Consider the following 18,031-nt stretch of genomic DNA (forward strand, 5'->3'; position numbering starts at 1 on the left):
GTGTTTCTTTGCTCTGTAGTTTTAATAAGCAAAATTGAAGATTTAGTACTATGTAAACGTATGCTAAAAATATATATTTTCACTAACTGTCATGATAGATCTTGTTGCAGACAAAACAAACTACAGCAGACAACCGACAAGTTTCCGGTCAGAAAATTTCGCAAATACTCAATATGAAATAATATAAATAACACTTGAAAAGTAAATAAATTTCTTTCTCAGGAAAATCTTTTGCCAATTAATTCACTTACAGATTTGGCAATGCATTGTGTTCCGCAAATTATAAATCTTGGCTAATATACAATTATTACAAGTATATTATATCAGTAGTTGTATACAAGGATAAGATATTTGGCCCGTTCCAAGCGTTGCATTTTAGAGGGGTCGAATGCAATTAAAACAAGAGATAATGAGGCATTTTACCTGATTTTCCTTTGTCTTTAATGCATTCGGCTCTAGTAAAATGCAACGTTTGAAACCAGCATTATTTGTAAATATTTGAAAATAAATGCATAATCAATATTTTTCTGTGCTATGTAACGTGCAACTCAACTGTTCAGCTATAATTTGTGTAATGTAATAAGAACAATAAATTATAATGATAATGGTACACACAAAACCCTGTATAAGGATAGTTGGAACATCGGAAGTAAAAATCGCGTTCGCCATCTTAGTTGCAAAAGCCAGCGAAAACAAAGCATTAAATGGTGGAAAGATAAATTTTCTGTTGTGATTTCTTTTTCATGAATATACAGCCTTCCCTAAATTTAGAATTCAGTTGTTCATAGATGCCATAATAATGGAAAAGCCTTTATTTAATGGAGTGGATGCAACTTGTACGCCGTTCATACTGTTTTTGCCACCAGGAAGCACGTATGATTCTATTTCTCATCGCTTTAATTGGCACTGTTACAACGCAACATAAAATCATTGCAAACATTTTTTATAATTTATCTCTTTATTTATAAAAATGGTTATAATTTGCGCTTTTGGAACAGTAATGGCGGTGCGCATGTGCATGACCATATCTACCCAATCACCTTGATCATTATGCAAATTGCAGAGAACAATACGTGTTTCAACTTTAAAAGGAAAGGCTCTGGGTAAGCATGCTAAAAATTTCATGGATTTTGGGAAACTTGTGGACATGTTTAAATGTATTATTACACAGTGTGTGCTTCGGTGCTGTAGGCTTTAGAGGGAAAATTAAGATGCAGAAACATTGCCAGAGTGTATAAGAATAAATTATTACCGTTTAGCTTATAGTTCATTAAAGTTTTATTATTCTGTTTTTAAATACTTCTTACCAAAGGCGTAGCCAGCCCCAAATTTGGTCCTGCTATGATAATTTTTTTGTGCTCACTCACTGTAAAAACAATAGATTTCTAAAGAAATGAATAATGATGATCAAAAATTTACATGGCAGGACCAAAATATGTGCGCTGGCTACGCCACTGCTTTTTACCTTAAAATAATTATTTTTACTTTCAAGCCTTATATCTTTTCTTCTTTCAAAATAGATTTGTTTGTTCACGGTGAAAATAGTTTTGAGGCTTTAACAACTTTTAAGGCAGGAAAGTGTTCAGATGAGCAACTACCACCAACGTGTGACAGTTTGCTTTAACATATTCGTTTGTTAAACTACCTAGCGGTGATTCAACCTTTCTGTTTACAACCACAAATAGATATTCCTCCTCCAGATGAAAATGGGTGGCAAACGAGTAACGGGAAGCTGCAAGTCTAAAGTCGTTGTTAGATGGGAAACATAATATTTATAATAATACATTAGCATATTAAAAGTCCACGTGACTACAGTTACGCTATATTGTTTTGCGCTCTCCACACTTTAATTATGTTGATGAACAAACAGTTATTGTTATATGAATAAAATCCATCTCAATCACAATGATGTGACTGATCATTTTAATAGGTTAGGCGCCCAGGACCTTCGAAGATGTGTTTGAAGCACAACTATGTGAGTTTAACGAAAAATATACATAAAACATTGATAATATTTATATGAATTTAAGTATGGCGATGCCAACGGATTTGTCGAATTTGTCGATGAAAATCACGACGTTGAATGAAGAAAAATACCGAGATTGAGCGTTCAATATGCGTCTTTGTCTTGAGAGCATGGATTTGTTTGGTCATGTCCACTGAGGATGCGACGGCACAAGTAAGACAAGGGTTTAAAATAGCGTCAAAGAAAGCGTGGACGTATATCTGCTTGTCGGTGGAACCTGAACAACAAATTCATATAAGAGACACGAATACAGCAAGGGAAGCCTGGGATTCGCTGAAAAACGAATTCGCTAGAGTCTCCATATTGCAAATAGTGCGATTACGCCAGCAGTACTATTTATGTCGATTCAAGACCGGGGATAGTATGTTGGATGATATTAATAACATGAAGTCTTTACACGACCAACTGAGAGAAATGGGAATTCAGCATGGCGATAAAGAACTAGCAATGATCTTACTCACGATTTTACAGGACAAATTTAAGCCACTTATCACTGCATTGGATGCAGTGGCAGAAGACAGTTTGACTTTTCAAAAGATGAGAGGAATGCTACTAAATGATGCTGACAGAGTTGCTGATTTGAGCAAGGTCAAAGATGCTTATACAACACATCGATATTTTAATGGGAGAGAAAAGAAATCAAAAGAAATATACAAGACAGAGAATAATAATAAGCACACATTTCGAGGATTCTGCCACAACTGTAAGAATAGAAGACAACTTACGAGAGATCGCCCACAACGCAAGAATTACAACTCTGGAAATTCAAACAGAGAAAATAGGACAGCATTTTATGCTGAGGTAGAGAAGAATGAATCAAGAGATGATGATGAAATAGCATTATTTACAAGTGATAATAGTAAAAGATTTGGTTGGATCATAGACTCCGGTGCTACCCATCATATGACATTTGAGGTAAATAAACTATCTGATTATGTTGAATTCAAGAAGCCATGTAAAGTTAATTTGAGACATGATCGAGTGATTTTTGCTTATGGAAAGGGCACATACAAGTTATGCACTAATTTAAAAGGGACAAGCCAAAGAATTGCATTAAAGAATTTTCTCTATTTACCTGATTTAAAAAGAAACTTGTTATCAGTTCAAGCAATGATTAAACTGGGAGCAACTGTTGTTTTCAAAGATGATGAATGTAAATTTCCAAAGATTCAAGGTTACTGGGAATTGGAGAAATGCAAGGAAAGTTGTTTATGCTTAAAGTTGTTCCAAGAGAATATGTGCATGTTGCTGAGAACAATCCAAACATGGAGTAATCGCATTGTTGATTTGGACATTTGGGAAAGGATAATTTTTCTAAACTAGTCAATAATGATATGGTGACAGGAATGGTGAGTTCGAAAGATGAAAATATGTTAGATGTGTGTGAAGCATGTATAATGGGAAAACAGTGCCGTAAACCGTTTCCTAAAAGAAGTTTGAATCATGCAACTGAGTTGTTCGAAATAATCCACAGTGATGTTTGTGGCCCAATGAATGTCAAATCGTATGGAAAATCTCAGTATTCTGTGACATTCATAGACGATTATTCACGATACACGCAAGTATATTTTCTTAAAGGTAAAAGTGAAGTGTTGGAAAAATTTCAAGTTTGTCAATGAAACAGAAAATCGTGGTAAAAGAATCGAAACTCTTCGTTCGGAAAACGGTGGAGAGTACTGTTCAAGAGAATTTGGTAATTATTTTAAGTCAAAAGGAATAACCCTCTAAACAACAGTTCCATATTATCGTGAACAAAACGGCATCGCTGAAAGGATGAATAGAACTTTGGTCGAATGTACACGAGCCATGTTACATCATGCATGTATGCTAAAAGAATTTTGGGCAGAAGCATTGAATACCGCTGTATACATTCGCAACCGTAGCCCTACATCATCAAATGAAGTTACACCGTTCGAGATAGTTCATGGTGAAAAGCCAAACGTATTACATCTAAGAGTTTTTGATGTATTGCATATATGCATATCCCTGATGCTAAAAGAAATAAATTTGATAAGAAATCAGCTAAATGTGTATTCGATGGATATCTAGAAAACACCAAAGGATTTAAACAATACAATCTCGAAAAGAAAGCATTTTCTCACAGTCGAGATGTCATATTTGAAAAAAGGAAATTTCACGAATTCAAGTCCAAGGACAGTTTCGAGTTTTACTGCAAGAATGATGATAACAAGACTACTAAAATCGACGCAATTATCAATAAAGAATATCATACGGGAAAAACTGCAAATGAAAAGGATCATCCTGAAGATCCAATGTTCCAATACCATCGTCCAGTTGGAGCCACGTATGCGGATAACTTTCTAAGAGATATGGAAAGACTCGACGTCCAAAGATTTAAAGGTAGACTGGTGACACAAGGCTACACCCATTTACCAGGTATAGATTATGAAGAAGTGTTGTAAGATATAGTTTGATGAGATCGTTACTTGCAGTTGCCACCATTTTTGACTGGGAAGTCCACCAACTCGATGTTAAAACTGCATTTTTACAAGGAAATCTGGAAGAGGAGATTTGTATGAAACAACCAGGTGGATTTGTTGATAAAGAACAATCAGATTACGTTTGTCGATTAAAGAAAAGTATATATGGACTTAAGCAAGCGGCGAGATGCTGGAATAACGCAATTAACACTTATCTGTTATCCAATGATTATAAGAAATGCATCGCTGATCCCTGCATCTCCATTAAATCAGTGAAGTCTATAGATCGTACAATTAAGTTCGTAATTGTAGCGATATATGTCGATGATATGATGTTCTTCTCAAATGATATTAAGATATTGCAACAAGAAAAGAAAGCGATGGCAATGAAATTTCAAATTGAAGATTTAGGAGAGCTGCACCACATCCTTGAAATGGCAATTCTAAGAAATAAAGGATCACGAACAATGTCTATTACTCAAACAAATTATTTAGAAGATGTGCTCAAGAAGTTTAAGTTGGAGAATTGTAAGACTGTTTCAACACCCTTGGAAACAGAAAGAAATACGAAAAGAAATACGAGTCACGAAGTTGTAAATTTGGGCTAGAAAAATGAATTCAAGCAGAACAGTTATTTCCACAGTTATAATATACAGTTAATGAAGTTAACTTTGGGGGAAAAGGAAGACTGATCAAAATGAAACCTTGTAAGGGGGTTCGTTTTACAGTCAATTAAGGAATAAAGTAATTGAGGAGCATTGTTGATGTTTCTTATGTGGCCACAACACCTGACTTGTCAATTGTCACAATGACTGAAGACAATATACAGGGCCAAATTTAATGTCCTCTTAGTGGGCGCAACAAGGCCTAAAAATGTATAGTTTTTCGTCTATTTTAATCAATTTTGTAAGCTTTCCCCCACAGACAGGAATCGTTACTGGCATGGCATCTTATTATTAATCAAAGGTTAATAATATTTTTTTGTTGGTAGCCTGCTCACAGGATGACCATAATATTATTCTAAAAAATGTCCAGATGTCCAGGTGCAAAAACGGCAATTCACGAATTGACACGACTACATGACGATGATGCGTTACGGAAAATATTCGAAAGTATAAAATTAAGGAAATTCGTAAAATTTTACTGGTATTTGGAGACAAAATTATCATTTTTGTTGATAAATGATCTATAAACTTTTGGTTATCATTACAAAAATATGACCCGTCGGACTTTTCTACTGATTTCTCATGTAGTTAAATAAATATTAGTCATTTACGTTATTCGCGAAGCTATTTTTAATTTTCTAGTGGCAGCGCAGTCATCGGTAGAGTGTAATCAAAATACAAAGCCTAACATAAAGTATTGAGACTCAATAATACTTCGGCATGTGCTGCAAATTTCGTTAGTTCAAAGGTGAAGGGGGCGCGAAATTGGTTTTGGCCCCCGCAGTCAAAATTGCACCACCACGCTACTGGGTTAGTTTATACTGCTGAAAATACAAGCACAATTTTGATAGGATGTTCGGATGCAGATTGGGGAAGAGACATTACAACTCGACGTTCGACAACAGGATAAGTTTTTCAAGTACAAGGTAACACAGTAAGCTGGTGTAGTAAGGATGTGTAGCAATTTGTGGGAGGCGGAGTACATTGCTCTGAGTACTACTAGTCAGGAAAGGATTTGGTTATGAAGATTGCTGGGAAATATTTCGAATTAACAAGATTGCCCTACCATCCTATATGAAGATAATTAAGGAACGATTGAGTTAACTAAGAATCCAAAATTTCATAATAGAATAAAGCATATCGATATATCGTATCATTACGTCAGAGAGCAAGAACATTACTATCAAGTGTTGTAGAACTGAAGATATGTTAGCGGATGTAATGCGAGGCAGACCTTTAAAAAAAGAGCGCCCTGTCTTGCACAATACGATTATAACTTTCAAAATATTATCTTCTCAACAATTGCTTGAACCCAACCTAATGCACGAGTCAAATATTTATTTCATTTATGCATTTTACTTATGTTGCCAGTATTATCGTGCGGAATAGCTCTCTATTAGGTCTGACACTAGCACACAAAATACAAGTAACATGAAGTTTCTTTGAAAAAAAGGCGGATTCCGAAATGGTAATGAGCTACAAATTTTGAAATTTCAATCTAATATAGCAATAAAACTGCATCTTTTTGGAGATGACAAAAAGTAAAACTGTATTAAGCACGTAAAAGTCGTGAGGTGTCCAACGGGAATGAAACAAAATCGTTCAAAGATCACTGACTAAACTTGGACAGCATCATTCAGGTTAATATATGAATTTGTAAAAGATTTCCCTAAATTCCATCTGATTGTACTTTAGTTTCTATCATGCTTTAGAAAATTACTATGAAACGATCAAACATTCAATTCAGACAGTGAGCTTGACTATGTTAGTTCAGTTGGCTATCAGGCAAAATCGGTCAAACCAATCACAGTAAGACAAAAATTTAAACGAACCAATTACACGATAGTAATTAGACTCCCTTATCGGTCCGGCCACCCCGCTTATCAGTCAAAATAATTCCAGATCGTCCACTAATCTGGCTATTGACCAAGGGAATGGCTTAAATAAGCGTTCTTAAACCCCGTTATCGGTCGAACCAGTCGAGCTATCCCGCTTATCAGTAAGCCAGTTAATATAATTCCAGATATGTTAAATTTACTGATCTGATTACTAAGGTGGTGTTTATAGAAGTTTTCATACATAAAACAGAATTTTGTCGATGAAATCCAAACGATTACAGAAAAGGAATTTAATGATCACGAAAAATTGTAATCATTAAATTTGATAAATAATTTTTGAACTATAAGCATCTGTCGCGTGAATGATTTGACATATCCTAGATCCGCCCCAGATGTCAACATAACAATGCATCTTTTCAAAATCGCGAAAACGTTCGCATTTGTCAAGGTTTGCTAAATTCGTTTTTCCTCAAAAACAGTTGCTATAGCGATGTATTAACCTTAAAATATTGCTATAAATAAGTTGGACAAATTTTGCATCTCTTTGAAATATTTTTTCGCGATTTTCTTTTCACAGTTTCTTCAAAAAATACCGAAATATTTTGTTTAGGCCGTGTTTATCAGAAGCGTGGAAAGACTGGTAACGATAATGTTGACTTCGGCTTTAAGTCTCCGTGCGAAGGTAGCCTTCCGGTTATATTTAGTTCACTGGTATAGAAAATATCATGCGACAAATCATTGGAATTTTGAGGTGCATAAGGAAAAAAAGGTACGCAATGCGTACACATGGGAAGCCTATCAAGTAAACAGGGCTAATGAAGTAGGTGAATGAGCATAATTCAAATAAAATTGTGTATTTAATATCATTTGCATCAAACTCGTTCACTATTTTAAAATTGATTTTAGTTATTCGACTAAGTAAGTGTTTAACCATTTCTGCATTTTTCGAACGTTTTAGATTAGATTGCACGCCTCATAAATGATTGTGCTCACAAGAATCATATCAACGAAAGTAACGTCATTTAGATTTCTTGCAATTTTTAAAGGTTCTTTCCCACTGAAAACTATTTTTTCTATAGTTGTGTTTTAAAAACGTTTTCTGACGTTTCTTAGATGTTGTTCAGAGTTATCCTCCTAAACATGAATACCGTATTTGTTCGAACAAGTGCAGCGGTGCTAATTTAATTTTTTCACCACACGTGTGGCGTTTATTGGAAGGCAGCGCTAGCTCGGGGGCGGCGCTTGTTCGAAGAAATACTGTAAACACGACGTGCTTATAAAATGTTATTCAACATATTTATACAGGGAATTAATTGTGTTTAGAGCCAACGGATCGTGTTTTTTATTTACTTTTTTCTAATCACGTTTTGAAAAGTGTATATATTTCGAACGATTTTTCGTTTGCTGCAAACGATGTTTGATAGTAAAACTTTTTGCTCAAGGATTGCAAATGAACGGAAGTATTTTGTATTTCCTGTTCATGGAGTTTATAGTTTAACACGTATCGTATTTTACTAGATGTAAAGTTGTAAACCACACAAATAATACTTGTAGTTCGCACAATATTCCAAAGCAAAATTAATTCATTTGCTTTCGGCGTTTGATTAAACTACTCTAAGTCTGGATGAGTAAATCCAGCGATATATAAGCAATGTGAATAATGCCAAATTGGACTTATTAGCAGACAGTAGATTGTATTATATACATTTTAGAGGTCACTTTTTATAGAGGTTTGTGACGAGCATTGAACTAAAATAGATTATACAACAGTTCAATGGTAAAGAGTACGATAACTCGTTTGTATAATCGATGAATCGAGCTCATGTTAAGTTCCGCTTGACTGAATAAATTACAACAGGCAATATAATGTATTTTTCAGGCGTAATGTTTTTAGCTAATATTTCTCAAAATAACAAAATTTTCACAGGATTATATCAACAACGATTCTTTGCTTGGTGTCTATAACTTCTGCTTAATCTCTGTAAGCTAACAGACGCTTTACAGTTCACATATAACTAATGTATTACGTACATAGGTACTATTATATGTATGTGCGCTTGTTAGCCGCGCATAGGGAGCGGCTACCCACAAAAACGTGAGTACACAATGTGACTATAAATCCCACTGTGCCTTTTGTAATACTGAATTCCTATCTGACGAATCGAATATAAATTTTTTCTGTAAAAATATTGCTAGTGTTTTATCGCTTTATGACCAAGTGTTTAATTTAAATGATGTTTTTAAAATTGTCATAAAACAACTATCTTGCTTTAAATGAAAGCGCATTTCTACGTATCACAAGGCAAAACAATCTTCCAAGTTTGTCTAAATGGAGGCGAAAAAAGACTACTAAACTTAAAATCAAGAATTATAAATTAGATCTCGAAGAACATAATTTTTTCTCGACTTCCATATACTTATATAACATAAAATAGTTTCCATGTATTAATGGAAATTCATAGTTAGAGCTCCTGTCGTGAGCTGCGGAATGTTTCTGCCAACGCTAGGCAGTGTTCTGTTTAAGTATATTTAAGGTTCCTGGATAAATTGTTAATGTCGACACACTTTTTAACCACTAAAAACAGTTATTATTCACTATGTGCGCATACTCGGCTCAGACTGGTCAACTACCTGTAGTTAATACACGATATCTGAAGTTTATGACTTCATAACCAACAGATTATAGTTTCTACAATTATGACCGCCATTAAAAGCCAGTTTTGAAAACAAATCAAACAACAGCGATGTTTGCCACAGTTTCTAAAAACGATGTGAAAGCTTTTAAATGAAAAGGATGCGGAAAACACTAAAAAAAGCCGCGAAGCTGGCTTTAAACACATATTTACAACATATTTAAACGAGACGAACTTGAATAAACCGTCTGACAAAAACAAATTAGCGAAGGTTTGAAAAATTTTTGTATTGATATGTCTTGATCATACTTCAGTGAATAATAAAACAATATTGAATGCGTGTTTTGCATGATATCAACAATTATTCAGACCTTGATCAATGTTATCCTCATCAGCTTCGCTTCGGCAGATAACAATGACGTCGGTATGAATAATTCTTAAAATCATGTTCAACCTCATCCAATAATTGCTTATTATTTGCAGGGTAAAATCTACATTGCTACTTCTACGCTTAATCCACTGACCTTCACTTTCACAATGGCTGTTTCGTCTCTCGGGAAAGGATATTGAAGATTTCCTTGAACGTTTACAACCCACTTCAGTCCATTCATCTTTAGACTCTTCTAAAAATCTGTCATATTTCACCGTGCTCATTGAAGAAAATGTCTTAGCTTCAGATCGACGATTTGAAGAGGACGTGAAAGCAATATCTTTGGAGAAAGCGGAATTTTTCGACACTTGATGTTCAGACGAGACGACGGAAAGACTATCATCGGGGGCAACTACACTAAAACGGTTGGTGGTCGATAAAGCTTGTGAACAATTTATCGAATTTGATTCACTACGCATACGCAATCCATGCTGGGAATCCATTCTTGTCAAGGATATCGATCTGTTTAAATTTTTTTTCTTTTCTTTAGGACTTTTAAATTCTACAAAAAACAGTTTCCTAAGTTTGATGGCTGGTAAATGAAAAGTTCTGCTGTATTATTGCTTGTAGGAAAAATGCTATTGCTTCACACCATTACTAATATAAGAACTATAAAACAGGAGAATTTTAAGTCTACATTCGAGCTAAAACTTCGCAGATAAAAAATTAAATGTGGAAAGGTTCGAGCATTAAAACAAGTATTATTTGAAATGGTAAATCAGACGAGGCCTTAAACCTTGCCACTGATTTAGGTTGGCTACATAAACTACGCTACTGTTACGTAACTCAAGTAGCATTGTCATAATCAACTTGTCCACTTTTAACCTCAAACAGCATGACAGTAAGAGGCAGATTTTAAGCAAAAAGATTATTTTTTGTTTAGCTTAGCAGCGAATAGACACAGCAGAAATTGATAGAACATGAATGCAAATAAAACTAGAAGATTTAATTTAAACACAATCAAAATTACTTTTGTTATGTTATTGCTGCATGATATACAGAATATTCGTGTGATATTTTATTTTGGTCATTTAGCACGCTTCTTATATTCGATATGAGATACATCAAGTAATGTTTAAACATGTCAGCTGCAACGTGAAATTAATAGCGATAGTTAAAATGCTAAACGAAAAGCGTATAAATTTTTCAAGATTGGGTAACTGTGAACAGAGGCGTAACTAGAACGTTAATTGGGGTGTGTAAATTCGTATATTCAGTTGTGCCCTACTGATTTTTTTAAAATTCAATTCACTTTTAAATAAACCAGCAGGGCGCAACGGACTGTATGAATGCACCCCAATTAACGTTTTAGTTACTGCTCTGATTGCAAAAGAGTAACTTTTCGATTTTAAACTGAAATCTAGAATTCGTCAAGTTCAATATTATGGCCTAGCTAGTCATGATTGCATAGCTGAAAATTCTTGTGAGAGAAATTAAAGCTTAATTTGAAAACGTTGTATTGAAGCGATTGATACTTGCAAGATTAAAAAGTTTTAAAATGGTGCAAGAAACAAATAAAACATTTTTATTGTCAATCCTGCATTTTATATAAATCTTCTTATATACCCCGAAAGACAGCATTCTCAAAATCAGTGGCGGATCCAGACTGCGTCAAAAAAAATTGCAGTAGCCCATTTTGGCGTATATTTACATTTCTAAACACCTTAGAGGCTGACCATTGGTAAAATTAGATTATTTAGAATTTAAAAACCAATAGCATTTTTCTGAATGTAATTCAAATTTCAAATTGAGGAACTATAATTTATTTTGTCGTAAACTTAATCAGCCTCTGCTTAGATCCATGACGCATTACTTATGCAATCATTATCTTGTTTAACGTTTGTAGTTTACCTTGGTTACTTTGAGTAGTCTCAGGAGCCGTTGTAACGATTGTTTTCTATCAAAAATATATTTTACAATTAGAGAGGATCAAGCTATAAATACGTTAAAAAATTAATTCAAATGCAATTGTGTTTTTTTTTCAAAATTAAGAACGGTGCAAATGTTGTGGGTTGAATATAAATGAATAAAACTGCTTTTTAAATAGTATGTGCTTCATATAAGAAATATCATAATTAGTTTTGTTCATTATTTATTCAAAAAAATACAAAATCATTGCCTGAAAAAATTGGCTACTTCTTAAAGAGCAAATGACCTCATCTTGACTTTTTTTATTCTGATACACCACCACCAAAAAACATTTCAATGCATTTTAACAATTTCTACATTTTTTTGACTGAAATGCATATTTTCAGAATTAAAACGGGTAAAATGCAGATTATAGGAAACAGAGAGAACATTTGAGAACTAGAACTAAGGAATAGATCGGTTGATACCATTTGAGTTTATATTACAATACACTTCTTACTTGTTTACAGTTTGACCAGTTATAAACATGGTAAATTTTGCAATGCATAACTTGTCCAGGATTTATTCATACATTTTTTTGTTCATTTAACTTTGCTTTACAACAAGAAAAGGGCAAACTGAGCTATCTCGAAAAATATCCTGCACGGTTACTTAGAAATAACTAGACATTGTTGCACTCGACAACTTCCAATACGTGTTACAACAGAAAGAGATGGATTTCCAAGTTCTAGAATCTTCTTATCATAAGTATTTTTTCAAAGCTCGTTTGTAGTATTTTAGAAAATCACTTTAAATTAATTAAGGGTTGATTCATTTCTGGAGTGCTTGTAATATAGTTTGTACGCGTGAAATAGTTTAAAAGGGGGTTAACTAACGTTTTAAATATGCATGAATCAATAATAATATCCAAAATCCGGTGATAAGCACTTTAAAATTAATACCATTTAATGCACTGCTATTTTTTATTTTGTAATGACTTTAGCAGTCCCAGAAACATTCTTTACAATTGACATAAAATGGATAGACCTGACGACATTTGTTATAAAATTGTTACCACCCGTGTTAAAAATATACATTTACCTCGTTAAAAATATCCCTTTTCTGTATTCCAGTTTCTCGCTGATAATCCTGTTTTGCCATAACAACTTCAGACTCTGTTTTTTTTCTTGGCAAATCACCAACAGAACGTCCCCTACGTCTTCTTCCTCTTTTTTTTCTTTTTACCAATTCTTTATTTTCTTCTTCAAGTTTTCGTTCACGTGATTTCCTTTCTTTTTCTTTTCTCAATCTTTCTTTTTGCTCTTCCCGCTCTTTCCTTTTTTGCTCCTCGATCTGCTGCTGCTCCCTCAATTTTTCTTCTTGCTCTTTAGAAGCTTTTTCAATTGCCAATTTTAATTCCTAAAATGAGAAAAAATTGTCAAAAAAACGATCCAAAATTGTCACAAACAGTATAATGAAATAATAAATTTTATTTCCAGCTCAATCGAAAAACATTAAGTGTCAAAATTCTAAAGTCATTTACGTAGAAATCAATAACACATGTTTCAATACCTACGGATTTTTCTGTAAAATGCAGCAGCAATATTAGTCAGGGAAAACAACTAGATACACCCACCCTTTTCCTTAAATAGCAAATTGATGTTAATGTACAGGTGCAACTCAAAAAATACAAAATTTTTGACTTAAATGACCGTAAAATATCGCCGTAATATCTTTTAATTTCAATTCAAATAATATTAATATGTTATCCTTTAAGTCTTATCTTCATTCTCTTGTTTTTTTTTACCTCCTCTCACCCCAATCTGTATAGCTCCTGTCAACATGTCTAATTTTTATAAATCATAATAGCATATTACCCTTTTATGTCATTAGTTGTAAAAGGACTGTTTACTACAGTCATCACAGATTAATATTTTCCTACATTTTGTATGTATAGCCATTTAGTGGCAACATATTTATTACAATACAAATTCTTTATCTATTCAAATAGTTTTGATTGGACATTCATATTTTGAAAAGGTACATCTTAAATACCTTTTGCTTAAGTTGCGCTTCTCTTTTGAGATGTTTTGAGGTTTTAATTACCTTGAAAATGCAACAACATTCGTCACATGAGATAAAAAAGAAGATATCTATTCGTTTAGGCACAAATCGTGGCATCACTATTTCCAAATCACAAGATTGAAATTGTAAAAGTACCTTTGGAATCAATACAGTTTCTGGGGTGGTCGTTTTCGAGATATTTTTCTAAAATTGTATCATAAAGTTAAGCTTCAATACAAAGTAAACAAACTAAAAGTGAAGATAAAATCGAATTGCATTCTACCAATGTCTTTTAATAATCTTTCGTTTTTATTGTTTTTTAGTTGTTATTCATTTATACAAGTGTCATATTTTCTTCTCTTAAAGGTAACGTAATATAAATCCAAGTAATGTCCATTAAAGCTTCTTCATTTTTACCAGCACGAATTCCAAGTTTGAGGGTTAATTTTAGCTTAGTATTTACTTAAAAGCTATTTATCAAAAGCCCTAAATATATTGAACACTTGAAAACAACATTGATAAGAAATCGTAGACGACAAGATTCGTCACACGATTCGTCACAGTGAAAAAATTGGCAGTAAGTATACAGAAAATTGATTTATTATAATAGGCCAGGTATCTAGCCACATTAAATCATATTTTCATCTAAAAAATCTGCTTTGGTCATGCAAGATTTTTGCTTACAGAAATAATAAAATAGCAAATGAAAACAAATGGTAAGATACAAAGTCCGTAACTTCTTTTTCAAAATTCCATAATTCGTGTATAATTTCAGATAAATTGAGTTAACAAAATAAACATTAAAAACAGATCCGATTCAGCTTTGGGCAAAGTAAATTATAACCACTAATTTTAAATTTAAAATACCTTCAAACAAAGTCATTAGTTATAAATTTCTAAAGAATAAAAATTAGCAAATTGAAGAGTTGAAGTAATTTATTTCGCCCATTGCTAGATCCGCCGATGATTAAAAATACAGAGTGATGAGTTTTATAGTTTAACATGATTCACTGACTGCAAACCTAGTCTACAAAATGGTAATGCCGCAAAAAGTGCAGAATTTATGACAATATGCATTTTTTGACTTTATTGCTAAGAACATATTAATATATACAAAGTGTATATACAATGTGCCCTCGTGGCTATCACCATAGTAAAATGGTGACTCCTGCACTTGGGACACAGGACGTACGCTTACTTATTGTATGGATTGTATTGTAGAGTCATCATAGTGCTCAGACCTATAAAGGTGAGCTTTGCATATCGCAAACACGGTGAACGTCTCCATATGAGACTCTACACAATCCTACAGTGCTCAAACTACGCATACGCATGCGCAGTAGTCAGTGAGCGTCCTGTGTCCCAAGTGCAGGAGTCCCCATTTTAATATGGTGATAGCCAGGAGGGCACATTGTATATACACTTTGTATGCTGAGAAAGTTCCTGCCTTCAATAGCTATGAAGCCAGGAACTTTCTCGCCAAATTATATCAAAATATTTTCTAAGAAATATAAAATTTTCCATTTCTTACCTTGGAATTAAGTTTCATAGCGCTGGCGCTGCAATTTGTTTTTTCTGCTTCAACATAGGTTGGTACAGGTGGGTCAAGACTGCTCAATATTCTCTTTACATCATCACGCTATAATAGTAATGTTTTGATATTGATATGAATAGTCCTCCTTGCATGAAAGTAAACCTCCAGGCATTGTCTAACTAGTTGCATTTAGAGCTTAAATCCTGTGATAAAACATAAACGGCGTACCAACTAATAACAGTTGGAAGGTTTTAAATGTGCAAGCAACTAGAAAACAAAGATAAATATGCCAAACAATGTGTTCTTACTTTGAGGACACCCTTAGGTTCTATATAACAGTACCTACTAAGATTTCTGTATTATAATGTAATTTTCCCCGAACTAAATTTTAGTATAATCAGTATGATAGATCTGTCATGAAGAAATATATTTCATCTAATTGATATTTACTTAATTTTTTTATGTTACGAATAAATTTGCTCTTGTGATGTATGAAATGTTGCCAAGAAACATAAAATACTTACATATGGAAAACGTTGGAGAAGGGACAAAAGCAATTTACGAGCATCACTGATTCTTTCATAACCAATAAGTAAACCAAGCACAGAGATAACATCGTTAATATCAGTTTCAAGAGAGTATTTAATTGCTGTGCAATAAAAAAACACATCATTTTCAAGTGGAAACTCTACACTTACTTTGCAATAAGTCAAAAACTTCGTAATGAAAGAAACTTGCGTGATATTAAGCGTTCGCAAACTTTTAATGCTGTGACAATGGCATAATTTATAGTAGGTGTATTAGGAATATTCAACATTATCCTACACAGCATAGGTTAGACTGGTAAATGAGCATTTTTATTCGAATGAAATTCTTCTTAGAAGAATGCTCAGCCATCACCCTTTCATTCTTTTGCAACCAACATCGCGAGTCGCGACACTTATAAAATAGTTACGAATTATCATAACAATGTGGAATAAATTAAGTGATTATTTACCTCTTTTACAGGTGTTATAGACTTGGTCTATTGAACCCTAAACAAAAAAGTAGATTGATACAAAAACCACCTGTAAGCAAATACATAAAAAATCCGATTGGCTGAGAAATTACAGAATTTCATAAAGAAATGCTTTATATTAAAACTCTGTAAATAAAGAAGGGGACACGTGAAAGACCAGTTTTCGGATTACGGTGGCAAAAACTGTACTCAGTGGTGTAGCCAGCCCGACTTTTTACTCCGGCTATGCAAATATTTTAGTGTTCACGGACCGTGAGAACAAAGAAATTCGAAAGAAATCTTTTAGAAAGTACATAGCGGGTGTAAATCTGCAGACTGGCTACGCTACTTACTGTACTTCATGAATAATATCATCTTACCATTGCAATGTGACATTCTGCTTCTTTTAGGTAGCAAATAGATATTTGCGGGAAAAAACGTTTGGCTTCCTGAAACAAATGCAGAGCGATTTTCTTCTCCTTTGAGGCTAAATAACGGTCACCCGTCCTCAGTAAAACGTTAATTAAGAAGCGGTTGAAATCGGGGAAGATCAACTAAAACACATTTAAAATAATTGAAGTATATTCATTTACAGAATAATGTTGCTTTGTCTACTTACAACTTTTGTTTTCGTGACATACCTGGAATGTCTCGATGTCATCGCGCAATTGGAAGAAGGTATACATCTCGAAAGGCTTCATAATTTCCTGCAAATAAAAAAATTCAAAAAACTAAAACGCAGAATGTTTCTTTTAAAGGAAATAGATAGTTTCTGTAAAGTTTTCTGTAAAAAATAATAAGTGTTGTGTATATTTAGTATCGTATAGCTAAATACCCTTCTTCGAATAAATTTCTAATCACAAAGTTACTACATTACAAAAGATACAATGAAATGTAAAATCACAGGCATAAAATTGAATATATTTTAAAATTTTTGAAATCTAACTCTACTTTTTGGACCATGTTCTCTTTGGAAAACGATATTTCGAACGATTTTAAAAACACTTTTCCACCCAAACCAGCCAAACATAACGTTATCGGTTTTCGTACTTCAGAAACGTGAAACACCATGTCAAAAGGTACAATATTAGGTTTGACAAATACTTTTACTTATTTCTTTCTTACCTAACACATACTCATTTTTACAAATACTTGCCAGAAACTTACTGCATTTTTTTTAAGATTTACCTAATGTAGAAGAGCATACAAATAATTTCAATTTCATTTTCAAGGAGTTATTTTGATTCTAGACGTTTTTTTTTGATATTTTTCAAACATTTTAATATATTTGAAAAATATATATGTTTTTGAAAATATATATATTTGAAAAATAACTCCTTTTAATGGAGTGAAAAATTTAGAGTTGTTTCAACCCCAAAATTGGAGTTAAATTAACTCCATTTCATGATTGAATTCTGATTTTAATCCACTTGGAGTAATTTCAACTCAGCCAAAAGAGTTAAAATAACTCATAAATCAGAGTATAATTAATGGCATTATTTTAAACCGTAACATTTGACTCCAGGAGTAATAATGACTCCAAATTAATTATACC

General features: G+C 33.2%; 2 protein-coding genes across 2 annotated transcripts in view; one reads left to right on the top strand and one right to left on the bottom strand.

Annotated features, from left to right (window-relative positions):
• Positions 1–4,002: 4,002 nt before the first annotated feature.
• On the top strand, positions 4,003–4,449 carry LOC124449124. The gene has a single exon (XM_047000072.1). It carries the CDS (start codon positions 4,003–4,005, stop codon positions 4,447–4,449), a length of 447 nt encoding a protein of 148 aa, XP_046856028.1.
• A 347-nt stretch (positions 4,450–4,796) lies between these two features.
• Positions 4,797–18,031, bottom strand: part of LOC124447653 (stress response protein NST1-like) — a 33,042-nt gene continuing 19,807 nt past the window's right edge. Inside the window, exons 3-13 of the mRNA XM_046998621.1 lie at positions 17,118–17,183; positions 16,857–17,030; positions 16,477–16,513; positions 16,004–16,128; positions 15,477–15,584; positions 14,102–14,149; positions 13,937–13,987; positions 12,983–13,300; positions 11,885–11,930; positions 10,128–10,535; positions 4,797–4,910 (exon numbers count right to left, since the gene is read on the bottom strand). Coding sequence (XP_046854577.1) covers positions 4,819–4,910; positions 10,128–10,535; positions 11,885–11,930; positions 12,983–13,300; positions 13,937–13,987; positions 14,102–14,149; positions 15,477–15,584; positions 16,004–16,128; positions 16,477–16,513; positions 16,857–17,030; positions 17,118–17,183 — 1,473 coding nt within the window. The 3' untranslated portion in view covers positions 4,797–4,818. The remainder of the gene's footprint in view (positions 4,911–10,127; positions 10,536–11,884; positions 11,931–12,982; positions 13,301–13,936; positions 13,988–14,101; positions 14,150–15,476; positions 15,585–16,003; positions 16,129–16,476; positions 16,514–16,856; positions 17,031–17,117; positions 17,184–18,031) is intronic.

The sequence above is a fragment of the Xenia sp. Carnegie-2017 genome, unplaced genomic scaffold, assembly GCF_021976095.1.
Source record: "Xenia sp. Carnegie-2017 unplaced genomic scaffold, XeniaSp_v1 HiC_scaffold_23, whole genome shotgun sequence".
In the NCBI taxonomy this organism is placed as follows: Eukaryota; Metazoa; Cnidaria; class Anthozoa; order Malacalcyonacea; family Xeniidae; genus Xenia; species Xenia sp. Carnegie-2017.